The 21,883-nt window shown below is 29.6% G+C and overlaps 11 protein-coding genes across 11 annotated transcripts; 2 read left to right on the top strand and 9 right to left on the bottom strand.

Moving 5' to 3' along the window:
* Nucleotides 1-324: 324 nt before the first annotated feature.
* PPL_05974 (RidA family protein) lies at nucleotides 325-596 on the bottom strand (the record flags this gene model as incomplete). Its single annotated transcript, XM_020576843.1, has 2 exons — nucleotides 325-525; nucleotides 579-596. The coding sequence occupies 2 exons, from the start codon at nucleotides 594-596 to the stop codon at nucleotides 325-327; spliced, it is 219 nt and encodes a 72-aa protein (XP_020433255.1).
* An 89-nt stretch (nucleotides 597-685) lies between these two features.
* PPL_05975 (uncharacterized protein) lies at nucleotides 686-934 on the bottom strand (the record flags this gene model as incomplete). The annotated part of the gene is made up of 1 exon (XM_020576844.1): nucleotides 686-934. The coding sequence occupies one exon, from the start codon at nucleotides 932-934 to the stop codon at nucleotides 686-688; it is 249 nt and encodes an 82-aa protein (XP_020433256.1).
* A 211-nt stretch (nucleotides 935-1,145) lies between these two features.
* Nucleotides 1,146-2,007, bottom strand: PPL_05976 (uncharacterized protein; the record flags this gene model as incomplete). Its single annotated transcript, XM_020576845.1, has 4 exons — nucleotides 1,146-1,231; nucleotides 1,304-1,641; nucleotides 1,669-1,692; nucleotides 1,997-2,007. The coding sequence occupies 4 exons, from the start codon at nucleotides 2,005-2,007 to the stop codon at nucleotides 1,146-1,148; spliced, it is 459 nt and encodes a 152-aa protein (XP_020433257.1).
* Nucleotides 2,008-2,110: 103 nt separating this feature from the next.
* On the bottom strand, nucleotides 2,111-2,534 carry PPL_05977 (uncharacterized protein; the record flags this gene model as incomplete). The annotated part of the gene is made up of 2 exons (XM_020576846.1): nucleotides 2,111-2,230; nucleotides 2,334-2,534. The coding sequence occupies 2 exons, from the start codon at nucleotides 2,532-2,534 to the stop codon at nucleotides 2,111-2,113; spliced, it is 321 nt and encodes a 106-aa protein (XP_020433258.1).
* A 102-nt stretch (nucleotides 2,535-2,636) lies between these two features.
* PPL_05978 (uncharacterized protein) lies at nucleotides 2,637-4,636 on the top strand (the record flags this gene model as incomplete). Its single annotated transcript, XM_020576847.1, has 5 exons — nucleotides 2,637-2,646; nucleotides 3,326-3,367; nucleotides 3,581-3,671; nucleotides 3,700-4,285; nucleotides 4,511-4,636. The coding sequence occupies 5 exons, from the start codon at nucleotides 2,637-2,639 to the stop codon at nucleotides 4,634-4,636; spliced, it is 855 nt and encodes a 284-aa protein (XP_020433259.1).
* Nucleotides 4,637-5,502: 866 nt separating this feature from the next.
* PPL_05979 (uncharacterized protein) lies at nucleotides 5,503-7,467 on the bottom strand (the record flags this gene model as incomplete). Its single annotated transcript, XM_020576848.1, has 1 exon — nucleotides 5,503-7,467. One exon carries the CDS (start codon nucleotides 7,465-7,467, stop codon nucleotides 5,503-5,505), a length of 1,965 nt encoding a protein of 654 aa, XP_020433260.1.
* Nucleotides 7,468-7,979: 512 nt separating this feature from the next.
* PPL_05980 (uncharacterized protein) lies at nucleotides 7,980-8,717 on the bottom strand (the record flags this gene model as incomplete). The annotated part of the gene is made up of 2 exons (XM_020576849.1): nucleotides 7,980-8,408; nucleotides 8,508-8,717. The coding sequence occupies 2 exons, from the start codon at nucleotides 8,715-8,717 to the stop codon at nucleotides 7,980-7,982; spliced, it is 639 nt and encodes a 212-aa protein (XP_020433261.1).
* Nucleotides 8,718-8,847: 130 nt separating this feature from the next.
* GP138_ps1 (cytochrome P450) lies at nucleotides 8,848-12,086 on the bottom strand (the record flags this gene model as incomplete). Its single annotated transcript, XM_020576850.1, has 9 exons — nucleotides 8,848-9,058; nucleotides 9,416-9,845; nucleotides 10,244-10,344; nucleotides 10,418-10,578; nucleotides 10,659-11,001; nucleotides 11,075-11,367; nucleotides 11,452-11,692; nucleotides 11,772-11,974; nucleotides 12,030-12,086. 9 exons carry the CDS (start codon nucleotides 12,084-12,086, stop codon nucleotides 8,848-8,850), a joined length of 2,040 nt encoding a protein of 679 aa, XP_020433262.1.
* Nucleotides 12,087-12,796: 710 nt separating this feature from the next.
* On the bottom strand, nucleotides 12,797-16,718 carry CYP519D1 (cytochrome P450; the record flags this gene model as incomplete). The annotated part of the gene is made up of 7 exons (XM_020576851.1): nucleotides 12,797-12,953; nucleotides 13,026-13,186; nucleotides 13,252-13,594; nucleotides 13,665-13,957; nucleotides 14,029-14,269; nucleotides 14,341-14,543; nucleotides 15,162-16,718. 7 exons carry the CDS (start codon nucleotides 16,716-16,718, stop codon nucleotides 12,797-12,799), a joined length of 2,955 nt encoding a protein of 984 aa, XP_020433263.1.
* Nucleotides 16,719-16,827: 109 nt separating this feature from the next.
* Nucleotides 16,828-17,768, bottom strand: PPL_05983 (uncharacterized protein; the record flags this gene model as incomplete). The annotated part of the gene is made up of 4 exons (XM_020576852.1): nucleotides 16,828-16,843; nucleotides 16,974-17,297; nucleotides 17,377-17,552; nucleotides 17,628-17,768. The coding sequence occupies 4 exons, from the start codon at nucleotides 17,766-17,768 to the stop codon at nucleotides 16,828-16,830; spliced, it is 657 nt and encodes a 218-aa protein (XP_020433264.1).
* A 500-nt stretch (nucleotides 17,769-18,268) lies between these two features.
* On the top strand, nucleotides 18,269-21,357 carry PPL_05984 (uncharacterized protein; the record flags this gene model as incomplete). Its single annotated transcript, XM_020576853.1, has 5 exons — nucleotides 18,269-18,284; nucleotides 18,538-18,596; nucleotides 18,863-18,890; nucleotides 20,497-20,543; nucleotides 21,328-21,357. 5 exons carry the CDS (start codon nucleotides 18,269-18,271, stop codon nucleotides 21,355-21,357), a joined length of 180 nt encoding a protein of 59 aa, XP_020433265.1.
* Between the last annotated feature and the right edge of the window lie 526 nt (nucleotides 21,358-21,883).

The following is a 21,883-nucleotide window of genomic DNA, read 5'->3' on the forward strand; positions in this document are numbered from 1 at the left end:
TAGGATGTGCAGTTTATTTAAATAAGAAAGAAAGATAATATATAAATGAAATATATAAAAAAAATTAATATTTTGACTTTGTATGAACACACCAAAAAAAAAAATTCAAAAATAATTCAAACTTTGTACTTTTTTATTTTGTGTTTGCACGCAAAAAATCGATGATTCATTAATGATTCAAAAATATATTAAAACATGTTTAGCCTTAACTTGAATTCAAATTGATAATGATTTAGAACATTTAAATAATAGAATATTTATAGTAATTTATAAATATAGATTTTTGATTGTTTATTTTAAATATTTTTTTTGGTATTATTATTATTATTGTGGTACTAATGCAGTTGACTTGATTTCAATTAAAAGGTTTGGGTTTGGAAGTTGGTGAACTGCTACGGTGGTTCTTGTTGGACCGGTCTCTGCGTTGAAATATTGATTATAGACCTGATTGAACTTTGCATAGTCTTGCATATCGACGAGGAATACGGTTACATCGATGATATTCTCTAGATCGGCACCGGCCGACTTTAAAATCGTTCTGATATTCTCAATGACTGCTTTGGTTTGTGCTTCAATACAAAGTTGAACTGAACCATCTTCCTGTTTTGTTACCTTGTTGTGTTATTTTAAAATAGAAAGTCAATCACTAATTTATTCTAATATTTGAATTTATTTATCTATCTATCTATTTAGTAGTAGTAGTAGTAGTAGCAGTAGTAGTAGTAGTAGTAGTAGTAGTAGTAGTAGTAGTAGTAGTAATAGTAAGAGTATTAGTAAGAGTAGTAGTTGTACATACACCCTCATAGGTATTATCAGGTCTTCTCGATGAAATACCAGAGACAAACAAGAAACCACCGGCTTTACGCATGTGTGGATAGTTTGCAAGTGCCTTTGCACGATCATCTAAAATATATGCTTCTCCGTTCTTTGACATCTCTCTCTCTTTTAACTTGTTGTTGTTTGTTGTTTGTTGTTGATTTATAATGAATGGATTAATTAATAAGAATATTCAGATTTGAAGTCCAAAATGAACAATCTCATCACTAATTTAAAAAAACAAAACCCAAAAAAAAAAAATTTTATCTTGGGATATCGTATAAGGATCATCCTCCATTTGTGAGACACTTTATTGCAATTGGTGTTATTCAATATTTTGGATTGGTGTGTGTAATTACTGGTGCTGTTACTTTGGTGGTATCACATCTCATACCTGGAAATTCGGTTTTACCAACTATTGGAATAATTAATATGATCTGTTAAATAGTGTTCCAAATCATTTCAATTGCTTTGGAAGCAACTCTACCTAAAACTTTGGCCAGTATAGGATGGGTTCTCACTCGAGATGGATTAAAATCAATTCCTTCCTCTGGTTTTGGAATATTTTCCTCGGCGGTTATAAGTGTATTAGGAGTGATCATCTCAATTGTCAGATTCAGACAAATGAAACGTTTTAGAGAATATTTAATCCTAATATAAAACGATGATAGGCGAACAGTAACTGAAGTTTCAGTCCGCGGCCAGAAGACTGGGGCGAACAGTAACTCGAAACTTCCGCGGATACCCGAATGGAAGTTTGTGAAATGTTGACCGTTTTTAATGGTAATAACGAGTGCTATGCGCCATTTTAAAAGATATTCAAATCTAGGTTTAGAATTTCAATAGATATACAATTCATGTGTTAAAAAAAACTCACTAAAAATTAATAAAGGTCATTTTTTTTTCCTCTAGAATCAAACCAAGTTGATAACTATGTTTACTTAACTTGTACCTATATCATATGGAATAAGTTTCGACCATCATAATATTAATTTTTAAAAATATAATATGATAAAGACAAAGTGTCACAGTTTTAAAATCCATCGAGAGATGGTCGAAACTTATTCCATATGACCTAGATATCAGTTATGTAAAGATGATTATCAAATAGATTTTGATCTAGGTCAAAACAAAAAGACCAGTTTTGTGTCCCTAAATGCGGACATGCAAAAATTCCTACTCGGTGGTCATTCTAATTGTACTTTCTTCTCACCCAAAAGAGATGTTGAAGGTGAACATTAATAGATACATTATATAAATATCAAAAATTTATTATTTATTTTTTTATTTATACTTAATTTATATTATTTTCATTTTCTTTAGTTTCTTTTAATATAAAATGACATCTATAATGAGTTGGTTCGTTGTTTGGACCCATAACTGGAATCTCCTTTACAACCAATTCGTACCATAGCTTATGATTAATCACCAGATTGTTTGGAACAATTAATGATTCTGGTGGAATGTTTGGACCATTTGGAAGAACAACTGGTTTGTCTGGATTTGCGGAATCATACTTCTTGAGTACATTGTGTTGGTACTCCATTCAGACCTATAACTGGAATTGTAATAGGTACAATTCTATACCATAACTTTGGATTGATTTCAATATCCGCTGGAACGATTAGGTTTGGCTGAATCGGAGTTGGTTGATCTTGATTGGCGGTAGTTGTCCAGGTTTGTACAGGTGATCGTGTTGGTGCTGCTGAGGAATCCATATCGATCAGTGGCTTTGGTAAATAAAGGAAGAATTAGAAAATAATTTGAGATTGGTCGGATATCAACTTCTTTTGTTATATTATAATTAAGAATATTAAAAAATGAAAAATAGTATGATAAAATCTTAATAAAATTTTTTATTTTTTATTTTTAATAATCTTTTATCGTAGATCCTAAGATATAATTCATTAGATTCCTTTTGTTTGAACTATTATTCTTCAAGATATTTATTTCTATTTTTTTTTTTTGGACTTAATCTTTTTAGTGAAATAATTTATTAGTACTAGGTCATTTTTATACAAACGAACTCAGTCTTAATGATTGTTTTTACAAAGATACTAATGACCTCTAAATCATTTTAAAGACTTGATCGCTAATATTACTAATTTGGTTGTGTTGTCACCATCTGTTTTAAAAAACTAAAGAATTGAGGAGTTTTTTATTTTAAGATTCGCAAAATTGTTTTTTTTTTTTTTAATCGGTATTTTTCATATGTAACTGACTCAATTTATTTCCTTTTAAAGAGTTCTGTATATATTTTGAAAAAGAATGCTACCTAATATATTTTAGTGATATCTTAGAATTGATTTGAGGGATATGATTTAGTTTTAGAGATCGAATTTTATGATAGGTCAAAAATTTTTTGTATTCTATTCATTTCTTTTTCTTTATACTATAAATTTGTATTCTTTAATTTATTTAAACTAAATCATGGATCTTTATAAAATAAAACAAACTCTTTCGAAATACACTCGATTTCAATTAATTATATTTATATTGTTTTCAATAGTAATTGCAGCATTGTTTAGTTTATCAATTGCCTCGGTTTCAAGTGATTGGTACTACGTTAGGTACTATGATTATATAAATCCCAGTGATTATGTACCAGGATATCAGATTTTTTATAAATCATACTTCAATTTATATAAGCTCAAAACAGAAATAGTAAGTACTATTTAGTTGTTTTCAATTTTTTTAATTGTCAACTAATTTTTTTGTGTTTTTTAATATGTTAAGTTTAATTCTTGATATCTATATATAACAGAGGGTTATACAACTTTAACATCGATTAAGGATCCTCCTCAATGGGTGAGACACTTTATTGCAATTGGTGTTATGCAATATTTGGGATTGGTGTGTGAAATTCAGTGGTAGTGAGTATAGTGATCAATTTAAATGGGGTCCTTCCTCTGGTTTTGGAATTTGTATTGCCTCTGCAGCTGTAAGTGTATTTGGATTGTTAATTTCCATTATTAGATTCGGCCAAATGGTAAATATAAGAGTACAAATACCAAAGCCTCAGATCGACATGGCTACATCAGTAACACCAACACAATCACCCGTGCAAACCTGGTCAACTACCAATCCATATCAAACAGCTCCAATTCAACCAAACCTAATAGTTCCAGCTGAAATTGAAATCGATCCAAAGTCATGGTATAGAATTGTACCTATAACAATTCCTGTTCTGGGTCCGAATGGAGTACCATCACACTATGTCCAACACAATGCGTTAAAGAAGTATGATTCCGCAAATCCAGACAAACCAGTTGTTCTTCCAAATGGTCCAAACATTCCACCAAAATCATTGTTTATTCAAAACAATCTGGTGATTGATCGTAAGCTATGGTACCAATTGGCTGTAAAGGAGATTCCTGTTATGGGACCAAACGACATACCAACTCACTATAGATCGCATTATATATTGCAAGTATCTAAAGAAAATGGAAATGAAAATAATGAAAATAAAGTATAAATAATTTGAGTTACAAGAACTATAACAAGTGGATGAGGAGAAATCATTAAATTAATAAAAGAAGTTTTAATTTTTCTTTTTTTAATTTTATCATAATATTAGTTTCTCAAAGAATCAATGATCAAAAAAATTATCACATTTTACAAAAATTACGAAATAATAAATCTTTTAAATCAAAAAAAAAAAAACTCCTCAATTCTTTAGCTTTTGAAATAAGAGGTTGACAACACTACCAAATTAGTACTAATGATTAAACCAAAAGCACCAAATCATTTATACTTATTACTTTTCGAAAAAATAAATTTCAACTATTGGGGTACTTTAAACTTTAAAGTATTTTCATAAATATATATATTATGAAAAAATAAAAATCCAAAAAACATAAAATAAATAAAACAACGAGAAGTTGATAGATAATCATATACTAGTCTATATATCAAAATTATCGATTTCTTGTTTTCAATAAAACAAATGTCCAAAATATCTTTTTGAAATCGACACCACATTTAATAAAACCAAGATAAAAAGATAGAAAATCATTATACGAGTCTAAAGATTTAGAAATTATTAAAAATTAATTTCTACTAAATGATTTTATCTTTATTGTTTTAATGAATTCCTGCGATCAAATCCAATTGGTATATGAATGTTTGTAAAATTTTTAAAATTAATATAAGAGATATATTGTCATTTTTTCTCTTGCTTTTTGAAGTAGTTGTCTTCTTGTCATTTGCTCACCATTTGGAAGTGTAATCGTTGTTCTGTCATTGATTCTCCATTATTTAGTGTGATTAATTCTTCATTTGAAAGTGCATTGCAAGGTTAATAAAAAATCGGAATTTGTTGGATCACACCCTATTGCTTTCAAGTATAGTTGTATCATAGATTCTCAAGTAGGAAGCGCGATCGATTCTCCTGAAAGAGGCAATTCATGGTTATGATAATACTCGAAATTGGTTGGATCACATTCTATTGATTTCAAGTATAGCTGATATTGATTGATCTGATAGAAGAATGGTAGATGATCGAATTTCAGCTTCCAGAATTTATGCCAACTTGTAATAAACAAAAAAATAAAAAAAAATACTAAAAATTTAAAAAACTGCAGTTGCATATTGTTGACCGGACTTCTAACCAGTATTGGTCAGATAATATCGGCCGATTTTTGAGTTAGACACTTTTGCTATGTGATTTTAAAAAGATTTATTTATTTATTTAAATGAATTAATAATAGTAGATCCATAATAACAACGATCATTCTCATCGTTCCAATCCAATTTACACCATGAATCATTCTCGATTGAATATAAATGATTTCCATATTCTTTACCACCAATTAAATAGATATAACTTTCATTATCGCTTACTCTATTGAATAGCATCTTAAGATAGTTCTTGAAAACAAATTTGATAGTGGTGCATCTAGTTATTTCTTTTGAATCCAAGTTAATTCTTACGAATCTGATGATAGAGGTTCCAATATAAGTAACGTAGATATTTCCATTATCGTCGGCACAGCACGATCCAATCTTTGAAGAATTGTCCAACTTGATGTGTTCGCACAGTTGTCTACTGATTGGACTGATCTTGTAAATAATCTTTTTGTTATTTGCCAAAATGTACAAATGATAATTGTAGTAGAAGCATGCAATGGCACCGTAAAATGTCTGAGTATCATGATCGAACAAATGAGAGAATCGCTGTGTCTTTATATTGAATTTAATAATCTCCAGTGGATTGTTGACTAAGTAGAGATGGTCGAGTCCGTCGTAACACACCGATAGTAAATTGGCTTTGTTTTTCAAACAAAGATTATCTTGGAAATCTATTGATTTCGATTTCAAAGAGAATCGATAGTATTTGTTGATAAACTCATTCTCGATGAAACAACCAAACATATAGACATACTCGCCAACAGCAACCATCGAATGTGGAATAGAAAGTGAATTGTATTGGAAGTTCATCTTCTCAATGATGATATTGTCTCGGTTCGAGACATCGATGAGAGATACAACCTTTTGACCATCGGAAGCCAATATCAATGATTGTTGAACAGGCTGATTTGACTCGACTACAGGTTGACTGGATTGAGATGGTTGTTGTTGCTGTTGTTGTTGTTGTTGAGAAATAGCTTTGAAAGAGGTTGGATTTGGTGGTTCATTCCTCTTTAAAACAATATTGTGTTCAATGGTCTTTGGTTCAAGGTAGATGGATTTGCCAAGATTCAATTTGAAATCTTCGATGAAATCTCTGTTGACAATAGCGACACCAAAGTGTTTCTTACAAAGATATGACTCGTAGGTAACATTTCCTTGGTTATTGTTGCTGTAATCATGGAAATACTTTTGGATTGACTGTAGAGTTTGGAGGTTTTGTTCGTGGGTGTTGGATGGCAAACAGCATACATTGGAGAACAAAGAATGTGTATTACTATTGACGAAATCATCGATATTCTTTGATTCATTGATTGATTCAATGATGTTTCCAATGAAATGGCGATGGTGACTCTTTGCTTCGAGTTCTTCTACTTCTTCCTCTTCGTCCAAATCGAATTGTTCAAAACAAGAGGTGGCAGAGGATACTGATAGTCGTTTGAGATGGTGATGGTGGTGGTGGTTCTGGTGGGAAGATGATGTGGCATCAACAAACTCTCTACCATGTATATTATTGACAATGACATTGATCTGTTTCAATTCATTGACTAGCTTATCAATGCTATCGGACACCTTGTGTTTCTCAGAGATTACCGATTGTTTCAGTTGGTGTTCTCTATGCTTGAGGATATCATGGAGCTCAGCAAACGACTTGCCAATAGAATCTTCGGTCGCTTCCAACGATTTGTATGAATCTTTTAATTCATTAATGGTACTCCATATTTGATCGATTCTCATGTTAACCGGGTTGTTATTGTTGTCAGAGGAGTGATTTGAATGACCATCACTATTGTTGTTGTTAAGTGACATACTACTACCACTGCAACTACTACCAACACTACAACATGAAAGGTCAGTCAACCCAAATGGTTTAATCGACTTTTTAATATTGTTAATATGGTCGAATTGATGTCTATTGTGACTTGGTGAACATTGAGAACAAAGTAATTCATTGCAACAGTAGCAAATCATTTCCAATCTTCCATTATGGAATTCACAATGTGTACTATAAATATTATTCATTATTATTAAATGTCTATAGCTAAATAAAGACTTTGTAATAAATAAAACTAAGAATAATTTAAATATATATTATTTATTATATTGTTTGTGTTTTGTAATAGTAATATTTATTTGGTGATGATAATAGTCAATGTGAGGGTAATCATGATGATGTTGTTTATTATATACATTGTATTAATTTATTTTCTTAATTAATCTATTGATTTATTCAACTTGAAGAGTTAATTGATTAGTGGTGATTGATTGATTGGTGTGTTTTGCAACAAAAAAGGTGATAAATCTGATGTAAGTCCACCACTACTAAATCCATAGAATAAAAATACATAGGTTTTTATTCGACATACAATGTGTGTTGTATTTTTAATTTTTATATGTTTATCAACAACATTGTCCAACACATTTATTATTTGAAATAAAAAATATATAAATATTGTTTTATTATATTTGATTATATAATTAATTGAAAAGTCAAACACAACATTTTGATTGATTTAATTTTAAATTATTTAATTTTATTTATTTAATAAATAATCAGCTGTTTTTGGATCTTTTGAACTTAGATATGGATAAAGTTGAGCGAAATGTGGTGATAAATGATTGGTAGTGCAACTCTTGAAAAGTTCGATGGTCGATACTAAATTGGTGTAGTCATTTTCGTCGATGAGATGTTGGAATATACTTCGCCAGAATGGAAGTTGATCGATTTTAATGAGTTGGAAGTAGGAGGAGTTCAATATCTCACGACAGCTGTTATAGGCGGAGGGTGTCGATGCTCGCTTACAGAGATACTTGACTATGGGATAGTAGGTCTCAGAGTTGGCTTGTTTCTGACGAGTGAGGAACTGGAAGATTGCCCATGCCTCGGCGATCTTCTCCTCTTTGAGCATCGAGAGAATCAGAATATTATAGAAATAGGGATCCTTTTCAAAGACCGACTGGAACTTGGCTTTGGAAAAGTTGAACAAATCCATGATCTTGGCGCTCGAGTCTGGCACTTGCAGGAGGATCTTGGCGAAGCGGACAACCGCCTGCTGAGTTACGAGCTCTGGACGATCACGTGCCACCTCACTCCAGAACGAGATGGTTCTCTCTGGCGGGTAGCAGCTGAGCATGTTGTAGAAGACGGTCGAGTTCATCAGCTCCTTGGCGTTGGGCATCGACTCGAACAGACGGATACACTCGGCGGAGCGATTCTCATGTTTCGCTTTCGCCAATCCACTGATGATCGAGGAGAATAGCAGCGTATCCATTTCGACATTCTCCGACTCCATCAGCAGCTTTAGCAGGTTGTCCAGCGAGTGTCCGTTGGTGGCGACCGCGAATCTCGGGATGAGCGTAGTGTAGCTGATGGCGTCCAACTCAATGCCCTGACGACGCATCTCACCGATGATGGCATCGCACATCTGGAACTGGTGATTCTCGGCGAGACGACGCAGCAGTTCGTTGTAGGCCGATGCGTCTACAGTCAGCTTCTGGTGCGACTGCGACAGTACTTCCAGTGCTTTGTCGACCATCGACGCATTGATATAAGTGATAATCAAGATTGTGTAGGAATGACGCGTTGGTTCTTCCATCGATTGGAAGAGTTCCTCTACTTTGGCAACGTCGCGCTTCTCACAGAAATACGACATCAGCGTGTTGTATATATATGCTCGACTCTCCTTGTCGGCGGTGCTCTCTGCGTTGTCTCTATAGTGATTGAAAACTTCTATCAACTCTGGACCGGCCATCAATCGTTTCAAAGCAACCATCACCATATTGTAAAACTTTGAAGGTATCAACCCTAGCAACTTTTTATTGTTACAATTCGCCTTATAAAAATCCATTATCTCATCGACATCATCCAATTGATTCAGTGCATGTAATCTAATAACAAAAAGGTAAAAGTTAATTGGAAATTTAGTCACTAATTGAATAATAGGTAGGTGAATATTATATTTGTACATACTGAAATTTAGGTGATAGTTCATTGAATGGACCTGTTACTGTTTTATTATTGTATAGAATACTCTTTACTATTGTATTACCGTTTTCATCTTTGTTTGATATGGGTTCAGAGAGTGTTTGATCAAACTTGTTCAATGATTCCAATGAGTGTTGTTTGTTGTTTCTTTTGTTTGATGATGACGACGACGATGATGATGATGTTGATGATGATAATTCCGATTTAAGTTCATTAATTTTGTAACCTGAATGTCTCTTACGTCCTGTACTCTGTGACTGAACAAATTTATGATAATATGCAACTGATCCTCCAGCACTATTATTACTATTACTCTTATTAAACAGACATGTTACATCATTGCTATAACAATGACTAGATGATTTCAAGAATGTTTGATTTGCTGTTGTAGTTGCTAATCCATTTCTATATATTACTTTTTTGAATAAATTTAAAATATTATTATTATTATTATTAATAGATATATTTAACATTCTAGATATCTATCTTATATATATCTATAAATATTTTTACAACAATCTGACTGATCTGAAGAATGATAAATTTAAACTATTAAATTCTTAAAAAAAATAAATTTTCGTTTTTAAAAAAAAAAAAAACGACGATTAATATATATTTGTTGTTTATTTTTAATCATTTAAAGTTTACATGTTATATTAATATAGATGATGGGTAGTATTTATTATTTAGTATTATACAATATAAACAGATGATCAACAATTAATTGTTGTTTATGTTGAATTAATTCAATTTTGTTCTATTGGTTTCTTGGCTCCAAGATGATTCCGTATTTGTGTGGGTGGATTGTAATACCGTAGATTTCTTCATCATTGATTGGAGTACCACTTGCAGAACTTAATTTAAAGTTCAATATAATATTGGTTGTTGCAACAAATATCTCTTCAATTGCCAAACTATATATTTTTAATTTAGTTAATAGCTGTTGTTAAATCTATAATATTATTTTAGAATTATTAGAATAATTACTTTAAACCAACACAATTTCTTGGACCAACACCAAATGGAATCCAAGTTTCATGATTGTTCACATTCTCTGGCTCCAAGAATCTATCGGGATTGAATTGCTCTGGATTTGGCCAATACTTTGGATTGTGATGAACCGAATAGATATTCATTAATAATTGTGTCTAATAATATTATTATTATTAAATGTTAGTAAAATAAAGAAATGTTTAATATTATTGAGTTAATAGTTATCATATCGTACCTCTTTTGGAATGAAATAACCGCAGATTTCAGTATCTTCATTATTTGATCTGTTCAATCCCATTGGTGCAGTCGGTCTTATTCTCAACACCTCTTTAATCACGGCATTGGTATATGGTGCGTTTGGTTTGTGTGACAAATTAACCTCGTTGGTATTCAATTCTTTCAATTCTTTTGCAACTTTCTCTTGTACCTCTGGGTGATTAATCATGAAAAGCATAAACCATTCTATAGTGGATGCACTTGTATCACTTCCAGCCAACAGAAGATCAATTGAAACTCTTAGAATTCTATCAACTGAATCTTTACACTCTGCAATTACAATATCAAACAAATCTCTTGGACTATAATATATGATGACTTTTCTGTTAGTAAACGCTATAGATTATTCATTTAGTTGTTTTATAATAAACTTACTTTTCAGCATCGAAATCAATAAGATGTTCATCGTAGATGGTTTTGATGTATGCTCTACACTTTTCGATCTCTCTCAATACCAGATAACTCTTTACATAAAGCAGTGGTTTTAAAATTGTTACAAAATTAATTATTGATCCATGACCCATTGCCTTTAGCATCATGTTGAAAGGTTCGATCAACTGTGCCATGATTCCAACATTTACATCTTCTTCATCAGGAATAGATTTAGAGAATGCAATTCCCAGAACTACATTCATTGCAAACTTTTTACAATATCTCTCTGGATAGAACTATAGATATTATATTTTAAAGTGTTAAATATACTGAATTAATTCTTCTTTTAGTAAATTAAATATTTATGAATTGATAGTTACCACTTGATTTGATCTTTGGAATTCTTTCATTGTTTCTATGAGGTGTCTTGATTGACTCTCGATAAGAGTGGTCATTGTTCTGATCTTTGTCTTGGTGAATGACGAAGATACCAATGCTCTCATTGGTTTCCAAGTTTCATAGTCAGAAGTCGCCAAGTTTGTATAGTTACCACTCAATAACTTGGCAGTATCAGTATGGTATCTATTAGTAAAATTCATAAAATTCTTTGACCATATCTCCCTAATATTAATAGAATTTTAATAGAAAATAAGTAAGAATATATTAAAAATAAAAAGATGAAGGTATTTATAATAATTACTTTATAATAACAGGATCAGTAACAACAATTGTATAACGATCACCTAACCAAACTCTAAACATTCTACCATCACCTAAAGTCATAGACATATCATTCAGCTTTCTGTGTGGCAATTTACTGATTTTATGAATCGATCCAAGAATTGGCCATTCAATTTTATTTCCAATTGGATCATTATTAGAGAATTTCTTATTCTTATCAATCTGAATAATAATTAATTAAAAGATTCGTGTTTTTTGAATTTAATTATAAACTTACAAATGACTTTATAACATATAATAAAAATACAAATAAAATAAATATAAATATATTCATTGTTGTTTTTTGATTTACTAAATATATCTTTAAGAAGGTTTATTAAACAACTTTGATACGTCAGTCAAATTAAGTGCAATTTCATCTGTCCAATGGACTACCCCATTTTTTTTTAGAATTCGACATTTTTTTCTAAATTGGTAACCAATCATGATGATGCTTTAAATGAAATTTCTGAATCCCATCAAAATAAATATCTTTTTTTTCAACTTTTTTTGTGATTATTCAAAGATACAATCACTCAAAAACAAACATATTTAATACCAGGTTTAGAATGGTTGCTAAAATGAACAGATAACTTTTCTTATTATTTAATATTTCCAAATTACAAATATTTTTATTGATCTTTGATGAGATAATAAATAAAATCAAAGGAAATTCCCACATTGCGAAAAAAAAAAAAAAAGAAATTGTGTTTAAAAATAAAAACAATTCAACAAAATTGATATCCAACTCTAACATGAAAAATAGCTATTATAATCAACCCCTTTTTTAATTATTTAATACCAATTGTACACAATTATTATTTCTTTGTTACTTTTTTTTCTTCAAACTCTTCAAAGAGTTCTTCAAACTTTGGCTATGGATAAAATTTTAAATATTCGAATTTTCTTTTTTTTTTTTTTTTAAAACTTATAATTTTTTTTTTTTTTTTTTCATAAAGTGTTATTTACAAATAAATACTAATGTTATCTACAATTTATTTTGTTCTATTGTTTCCTTGATTCCAATAGTACTCCATACATTTTAGGACGAATAGTTAATCCATATATCTCCATGTCATCAAGTGTTGATCCAGTTGAAGATTTCAATTTAAAGTTTAATAAAATATTTGAAAATGCAACATATATCTCCTCCATTGCCAAACTATTTTTTTAACAAACTAATATTAATATCTGTATCTAATTCTGTATTAATAATACTTATTAGAATAATTACTTTAAACCAACACAATTTCTTGGACCAACACCAAATGGAATCCAAGTTTCATGATTGTTCACATTCTCTGGCTCCAAGAATCTATCGGGATTGAATTGCTCTGGATTTGGCCAATACTTTGGATTGTGATGAACCGAATAGATATTCATTAACATATGTGTCTAAATTGGTAAAAAAAAGAAAAGAATTTAATAATCATTTTACAATCAATTGATAGCTATCCTACCTCTTTTGGAATGAAATATCCACAAACTTCTATATCCTCATTGTTTGATCTGTTCAATCCCATTGGTGCCAATGGTCTTATTCTCAACACCTCTTTAATCACGGCATTGGTATATGGTGTGTTTGGTTTGTGTGAAACATTGATTTCAGTAACATTCAATTGTTTCAATTCTTTTGTCACTTTCTCTTGAATATCTGGATTATTGATCATGTATAGCATAGACCATTCGATAGTTGATGCACTTGTATCACTTCCAGCCAAAAGAAGGTCAAGTGAAACTCTTAATATCCTATCAACTGAATCTTTGCACTCTGCAATTACAATATCAAATAAATCTCTTGGACTATAATATATGATGACATTTCTGTAAGTAAACCATTGATTATTCATGCTAGTTATTATAATAAACTTACTTTTCAGCATCGAAATCAATAAGATGTTCATCGTAGATAGTTTTTATGTATTCTCTACACTTTTGAATTTCACTTGCAACACGATATGTATTATACCATAGAACTGGCTTTAGAATGTTAATGAAATGACACATGATACCTTGTGCCATTGACTTTAAAATGAATTGAAATGGCATAACCAATCTATCTACAATACCGCCATGTACATCCTCAGTATATGGTATTGTCTTTGAAAAGACCGTTCCCAAAACAACATTCATTGCATACTTTTTACAATATCTATCAGGATAGAACTAAAAATATATGGTAGTGTAAATGTATGAGTTAATAATAAATATTTTGCTTCAATATTTAAAGTACATACAATTTGACCTGAATTTGAGAATTCTTTCATCGATTCAATTAAGAATCTTGATTGATCCTCAATCAGTGTGTTCATTGTTCTAACCTTTGTTTTGGTGAGTGATGAAGATACCAATGCTCTCATTGGTTTCCAGTGTTGGTAATCGGCAGTTGCTAAATTGGTGTAGTCTCCACTTAAGATACGAGCTGATTCATTATGAAATCTATTTGTAAAACTCATAAAATTCTTTGACCATATCTCCCTATTATTAGATATTAAATTAGTAAAAATTTAAAATAGATGTCAATATTAAAAAGTAATTGTAATATTTACTTTATAATAACAGGATCACTAACAACAATTGTATAACGATCGCCAAACCAGATTCTAAACATTCTACCATCACCTAAAGTCATAGACATATCATTCAGCTTTCTGTGTGGTAATTTACTTATTTTATGAATCGATCCTAGAATTGGCCATTCTATTTTGTTGCCAATAGGATCATTGTGTGAAAAATTTCTATTTTTATCGACCTATTAAAATAAATAAATATAGATATGTGAATTAATATTAGAAACATAAAAATAAGATCTTTTCTTTTAACTTACAAATGATTTGATAACATAGATAATAAAAACTATTAATATAAATAGAAATATATTCATGTTTGATTGGAGTTTTTTTATTTAAAATGAATTTAATTCATTTAAATACTTTATGATTGCTTTGCTAAAAGCCTATTTTCATCCTCTAAACCGAAAGATATTTTACATTTTTAGCAAAAAGTTAAATTAAGTTGGAGTTTTTGACCACCCTTACAATTCATTTGTTTTTATAATAATTAATTGATTGATTAGACATAATGAATCATCAATTCACAAAAAGGAAGGTTCTATCAATAAATTAAACTTTCAAGTTATTTTTAGAGAATAAAGAAATTAAAAGTTATTATTTATTTTGTAATGAACGTGACAAGCAAGATTTAAAAAAATATTAAACTCAAACTTTTTTCAATAATCACTTTAATCCAATTTCTTGGAAAAAAGCACTTTATAACCATCGATAATTATATCAGGATTGAATATTTTATTTTTTGAACCAAAAATTGTTCAATATCTTCATTGTTTGGTTACCTCTATTTATTTTTTTACATAGGAAAAACATAATTGATGAGTATTCTCATAGTGTTTGAGACTATAACTTGGGAGATTGATACTTGAGAATTGAACAGTATCTTTAATCAATAATTTCAACTTTTTTTGATGATTCTTGATTTCCTTTATTGTTGGACCCATGTCATCAATCCAATGGAAGTTGAGTGATGCTCTCTCGATTTCACCTATTGGCAGTGAGAAATAAAAGTGGCTAATCTGATGTTCACCAATCGATCGCTCTAACTGTACAATAAAATTCTTGGTTGCTTCGATGTTGGTACTCCCTCTTAATACCAGAGTTTTCAACGATTTCATACACGAGAGTGGAGAAAGATCTACAGATTGATCCCACATTGTTGTTTCAATCCTTAGATTGACCACCGATTCGGTCTGTGACATCAATGATATCATTTCACTGTCGAACTGGAATTCGTTAACATGAAACCACCTTAATTGACGTTTATAGAAATCTCCACGTAGGAAATACTCCAAACACTGTTTTCCATTTTGATTCCACTTTGTAAAACTGAGCAAAAGATATTTGATATGTGAATTACTAAAACCAGGATTAATAACAACAGCGTTATTGTTGTCACCACTGGGTGGTTGAAGATATGATATCGCCATTGTTAATTCCAATCTTCTGACTTTGAGAAGTGGTAAGATATCGAGCCAGTCGCTATTCAAGTGGTGGATGTATAGCTTGAAAACTTTAACTCCTACTATCGCTGTTAGATAGCTTTTAATATTGGGATAGATAGTTGGCTGGCTATTGCATTTGAGAAATAGCGTTTTGACATTCGCGAAATTCAAAAACAAATTTGGATCGTCTACCTTCTCTAAAACATGATCGTACAACGATAGATCCACAACATGTTGATACAGCTTAGGGTTTTGCACTTTCGATTTGAAGGTTTCGTCTGTCCATCGCTCGACGAACAACTCATATCTAATACTCGGTGGAATGATCTCATCTGGTGTTGGAAGCATTGCACAAACCGAAGAGGTACTTGTCTCGGCAGTATGAATTTGAATCGTTTTCGTCTTGAGTTGCGTTGCCAATTGGTAGACCTGGCGGTAATCTACATCGGCAAAGAAAATAGTTTTCAAACATTTACACTCTTGGTCGAGTTTCAAGAGTAGCGGTGTTGTCTTTGCTGAGATTTCATCTACTACCAACATACGTGCAGTATTCAGTAGTGGGCCATAATCTCCCAGATCCAACAGATCCTGATTCATATAGATAACTCTCGGTCCTTTGATGACACAATACTTGTTGTTAAAATGTTTCAAGAAGTAGCGCAATTGATAAGTAAGTTTGACAAACTTTGTAATATACAACTGTACCCAACCAAACCAATGATGTGATACCAACGCCAATCGGAGTTTGGAACGAAATGGAAACTCTCCAATGTCCTTCCCACATGCATAAGCTACTACTCTCTGTTGTATGAAATGAGGTAAAGATGAATATTGATTAACAACTTCATCATCATTACTAGAAGAATTCTTCTTTTTATCTATTCTTAAGAGAGTTTTAAATAAATCAAACATTATTATTATTTTATCCGTTATTTATTGCGGTTGGTGTAAATAAATAATCAATAAAAATCTTTGAATATCATGATATAGTTTTGTGAAAACTTTAACTTTATTTTTAATTTTAATTAATTTTACAACTAATAAATTATTGGTTTAATTGATTTGATTGATTTGATTGATTTGATTGATCATGTGAAAGAAATGGAAAAATATTTTGAATGAATTCGTTGGTTTGTTTTTTTTTTTTTTGGAAAACTAATTTATTACACATATTGAGCAACCGGTTCTTTGTTATTAAGAATTGGTGATTTTGGTTGCGATGGAATGTTGTTACGGTTGTAGTTTTGTGGAGCTGGGTTGAGAGCGATTGGCTTAAATACTGGCAATGGGATGTTGTTGTCACTGAGATGCTTCTTGTATGCTAAAACGACCTTTGGTAATGTTTCCATTGTCTTTTTCAACTCTGAAAGAATGTTGGCTTCAATCATTGACGAGAACCATTGGAGTGGTCCAGTAAATCTGAAATTAATCTTTTGTACCTTGAGACAGTTGTTATCATCTAATGGTTCTACAGTAATAGTACCTTCAATACTATAATTATCAAATTAAATATTAATATTTGTTTTAAAAATAAATAATATAAACTTATAAGTTTTGTTAAAACACTTACAAAATATTTTCTGATAAAAGAGGTGGGTTTGTCTTGAATAAAATTTCTCTCTTTACTTTGGATTTAAGTTGAGTGTCTTCGTATGATACCTCTGATTTACCACTTGAAAACTTTAAAAGAATGGCTGGTACGCTTGTCTTTGGTTTTACACATACTTTTCTGAAAATAACATCGCCCTAATAGAGAGAAAAAATAAGAAAATTGGTTAATTATTGGTTTTGGATAATAGAAAATTAATAATTGTAACTTACTTCATCTCTTTCTTCTTTCAATTCAAGTGAGTTAATACCCATATATGGAACTTGGAATTGATCGAATTCTGGTGTCTCTGTAATGGCGTAGAATGAATCAGCGTTCATTGGGATGATTTGTGTAAGTGTATGAGTTGACATGGTTGGTTGTATATTATAAATAATTAATTTATTTGAAAATGCGTTTATATAAGTTAGGTATATTAAATATTTGAGTTTACTGGTTGATTGATTATTATAATGCTGCTAGCGTTGAATACTGTATTGCTAACAAAAAAGATGATATTAATTAATTAAATAAATAAATATAAAGGTTACTGGAGATAAAAGACTTTTAATAATAAATAATATTATATTACTATAAATTCAAAATTCTATAAAAAATAAATAAAAATAAATAAATAAATCAATATATATAATATTAGTATATAATGTCTTTATTAAAATATAATTTGTTTCAAAAATAAATATAACATTAAAAAAAGTACAATGAAATAATTAATGTAATGGTAATAAAAGTAATGGTAGTAGGAGTAATAATATTGGTAGTTAAAAGGTGGGTGATTTATGCTGGTGTATCTGCAAATGGTCAGCCTCAGTCTTTTAATATTTTAAATCTAATAATACTGCCGAAAAGAAATATGAAACAATTACAATGTTATTTGTTATGTGGAGTTGTTATTGTTGATATTAATTTGTGTGTGTGTGTGTTATTGTTGTATAATACTAGAAGTAGAAACAATAGATTGAATGAAGCAAATATAATATAAATAATATTCAAAATGGAGTATTAATAAAGACAAGATAGATCTTTAATTAAATGAAATTGGAATGTTGTTGTTGCTGTGTTGTTCTTAGTTTGTTGTTATTTATTTATTTATTTAGTTTAGTTAGTTTTTTTTTTTTTTAGTTTGTCAAGGATGCAAACCGATGTTATTGTTAATTGTCGGTAGCACAATATTAAGATGGGTAGGAAGTTTGCACAAAAGGTTTGACAAAAACGAGAAACATGATGATGAACAGTCGTCGCACTGTGTTCTACAATTCTAACCTGGGTGAATTTTGTGGTGGTGGGGTTAATTTGCAAAAGATGGCAAAAGATAGAGAGATAGGGTGAATTTTAAAAAAAATAAAATTTTAATTTGTCGTCTGTGTGTGAAACAAAAAACTGTGACTGTTTGAAAATGTTCTTTATTATTATTACTACTTTAATAATAGCTATGTTGTTAAAATAGGTTTTTTCTACTTTAAACAATGACGTAGGTAATTACCTTCTATTTTCGAATTGGTATTAGAATATTTGCAAAAATTAAATAAAAAAGTATTTACAAAAAAGATTTAATTTAATTAAATTAATGTGTATAGTTTGTTTTGTTGATAAATATATTTATTACTTTTAGGAAAATTGATTATTATTAACTATGATTGTTATTATTATTTCTATTTATATAATTATAGTTTGTTTTGTTTTGTTTTGAGTTGGTGATGCTTATATTATTGTTGTTGCTGTTGTTTATTGCAAAAATGTTCTTATTGTAAAGTTATATATATATGTGTGTGAGAAACTAACAAGTAGGTCAGAAAATGTTTGCTGAACAAAGAACAAAGCTGAAGAAGTAACTTTTTAAAATAAATAAAAAAACACACCAAATCAATTGTTGACCATATATAGAATTTAAAACAAAAATTCGAGAACTTTAATTAGGAAAAGGCGAATTGCGAAGTTGAAAAAAACATAATTTTGGTCCTCTTTTGTAAAAATATAAATATATAAAGAATTCTTAAAAATAATAACAATAACAACAACAAAATAATAAATAAAATAATTAATTAATTAATTAAAATAAAAATAAATATTTGATTTTTTATTTTATTTTATTTAATTTTGTAAAAGAGGAGTGAAGTTGACATTTTTACCACACACACACATATATATGTTGAAAAATGAAATAAGTTTTTATTTCAATTTTGAATTAATTAACACATACACACACAGATACACAAATTAAATAATTTGAAAAAGAACAACAAATATGTATGTTCAAAAAAAAAAAAAAAAGAGGGTGATTTTTATAAACAAATATAAAATGATTTACCTACCAATATGATATGAATAAGTATTTAGTATCTTTTTAAATTTACTTTTATATTTATTTGTTTGTTTGCTTTTTAATTTTTTTTGTTTTTTTTTTTTTTTTCTAAATTATACTATTTGCTCGAAAGGTGGGTGAACTAAAAGGATAATTATTGTTTTAAATAGATAAAAGTTGATGTACCAATAAAGTGTATGATGATTTTATATAATATTTTAGTTGTTTTTAAATTAATTTGTTTTGGTGAAGAAGTGATAGAGTGTTAAAGTTCACACAAATCACGACTCGAAAAAGAAATAAAATATAAACAAGAATAAAATGATGAAAAATGATAAAACACTTGGGTAATATAACTAATATTTATAAATAATTGTTGATATTAGATGGGCAGTTTGAAATTGCTTTGAAATTGTGGTATTAGAAACAAATAGATTTATTAATTTAGAAGGTTTGAGTTTGATTTTATAAAGAATAGAATGGTCTCTCTTTTGATTGAAAAGCTAATGCAAGACAGACTGAAATTGATGATAATTTCGAAAAAAATGAATAAAAATTAATTTTAATGAAAATTTATGATTCAAAAGTTTGAAAAATAAGGTGCATCAAATTTTTGACTGTTGGAATGGGCGGCTTCCTGTTTTGTGTTGGTCGTTTGTTGATGTTGTTGTGTGAGTGTGGGTGTGTATTTTCAATTGAGGTGGTGATGGGTTTTGGGTTTGATTATGATGTGGTTTCATCATTTTTTATTTTTTATTTTTTAATTTTTTATTTTCAAGTTGAATTGCAAGCAATGTCTATGAAAGTTATATTATATTTACCTTGGGTATTTGATTTTTTTTCGTGAAAAATGATATTGTTGTTTATAAGGAAATTAAAATAAAATGAAATTTGTTTAAATAAAAAAAAGATTTAATTTTAAAAGATTTTTCGAAATCTTTGCACTCCTTGTTTCTTTTTTTAATAATCCAAAAAAAATAAAATAGGAAATGGTAGTGGTGAGTGTGTGATGGTGTGAAAATGGATGTTGGTTTTTTTGCACACTATTTTGTAAATCATTTGTCATCAAAAGGAATTTTGCAAAAAAATGATGAAAATTGTCAAAAAAACAAACATTAAAATCGATTTTTTTTTTATTTTTTTTGGAACCTCACACCCAGTGTTTTTATTGCGCTACATTTTTCAATCACCACCAAAACCAACGAGCCTCTGCACGACTAGTGATGAATTAACCTTTCATTTCATGACCAAATTAATTAGCAAATCGTCAGTTGTTGTTGACACTTTTGATTATTAAAACACTCGAACACTCTTCTTGTTTTTCAATATACACACCAACACACACAATGCACCCACCACTACATCTTAAAATATATGGTAGTAACAACATTGATAGTCGAGATGATCCTTCGTAGTGCATTATGATGACGGCAGTTGTGTCTATCATGATGGAACTGGAACACACAAACAAACGTTTTGGAATTTTTAGTGACAAAGATGCAGTTTTGATCAATCATGGATTCCAATACCTCTGATGTATTCTATTTTGAGTTTGATGTTGTACCCTGCACTACCAACAACAAATAATAATAACTTTATTTTTGTGTTAGGGTGTAGATTTAGAATTAGTTATAAATTAACCGGGGTTACATGTGAGATGTCAACCAACTGCCTCAGAACTTATATTAAATATTTTTTGACATTGTCAATCATCGACCTTTTTTTAAGATCAGATCATTTTTAAAAATATCCTTTAAAAGAAAAAAAAATTAAATAAAAATAAATTATAACAAAAAATTAGAAAGAAATAAAATTGAAAACAATTAATTCTCTAAAGTTGATGATGTACTTCTTCTCATTCGATACTTATTCAATTATTTTTAATTTGAGCCAATGAAGTGCCGTGAGTTTAAATCTAACTAAAACCAAAAGTTGTTTAGGATTTCAGAATACACAAAGTCAATTATTATTATATCCGATGTCGCTTTTATAATCAAAAAATATTATTGTTATACATATTAGATAGTTCGTGAGAATGAGTTTCCTTATTCCACAGTGAATAAACTTATTGGTTTGCACAGCTGAATACTGCCTCCTGAAAAAAAATAAAAATTTGAATTTTTTTTTAAAAAAATTGTTAGACATACCCTGAACTTATATATAAAA

This window comes from Heterostelium album (genome assembly GCF_000004825.1).
Source record: "Heterostelium album PN500 unplaced genomic scaffold PPL_contig13, whole genome shotgun sequence".
NCBI lineage: Eukaryota > Evosea > Eumycetozoa > Acytosteliales > Acytosteliaceae > Heterostelium > Heterostelium album.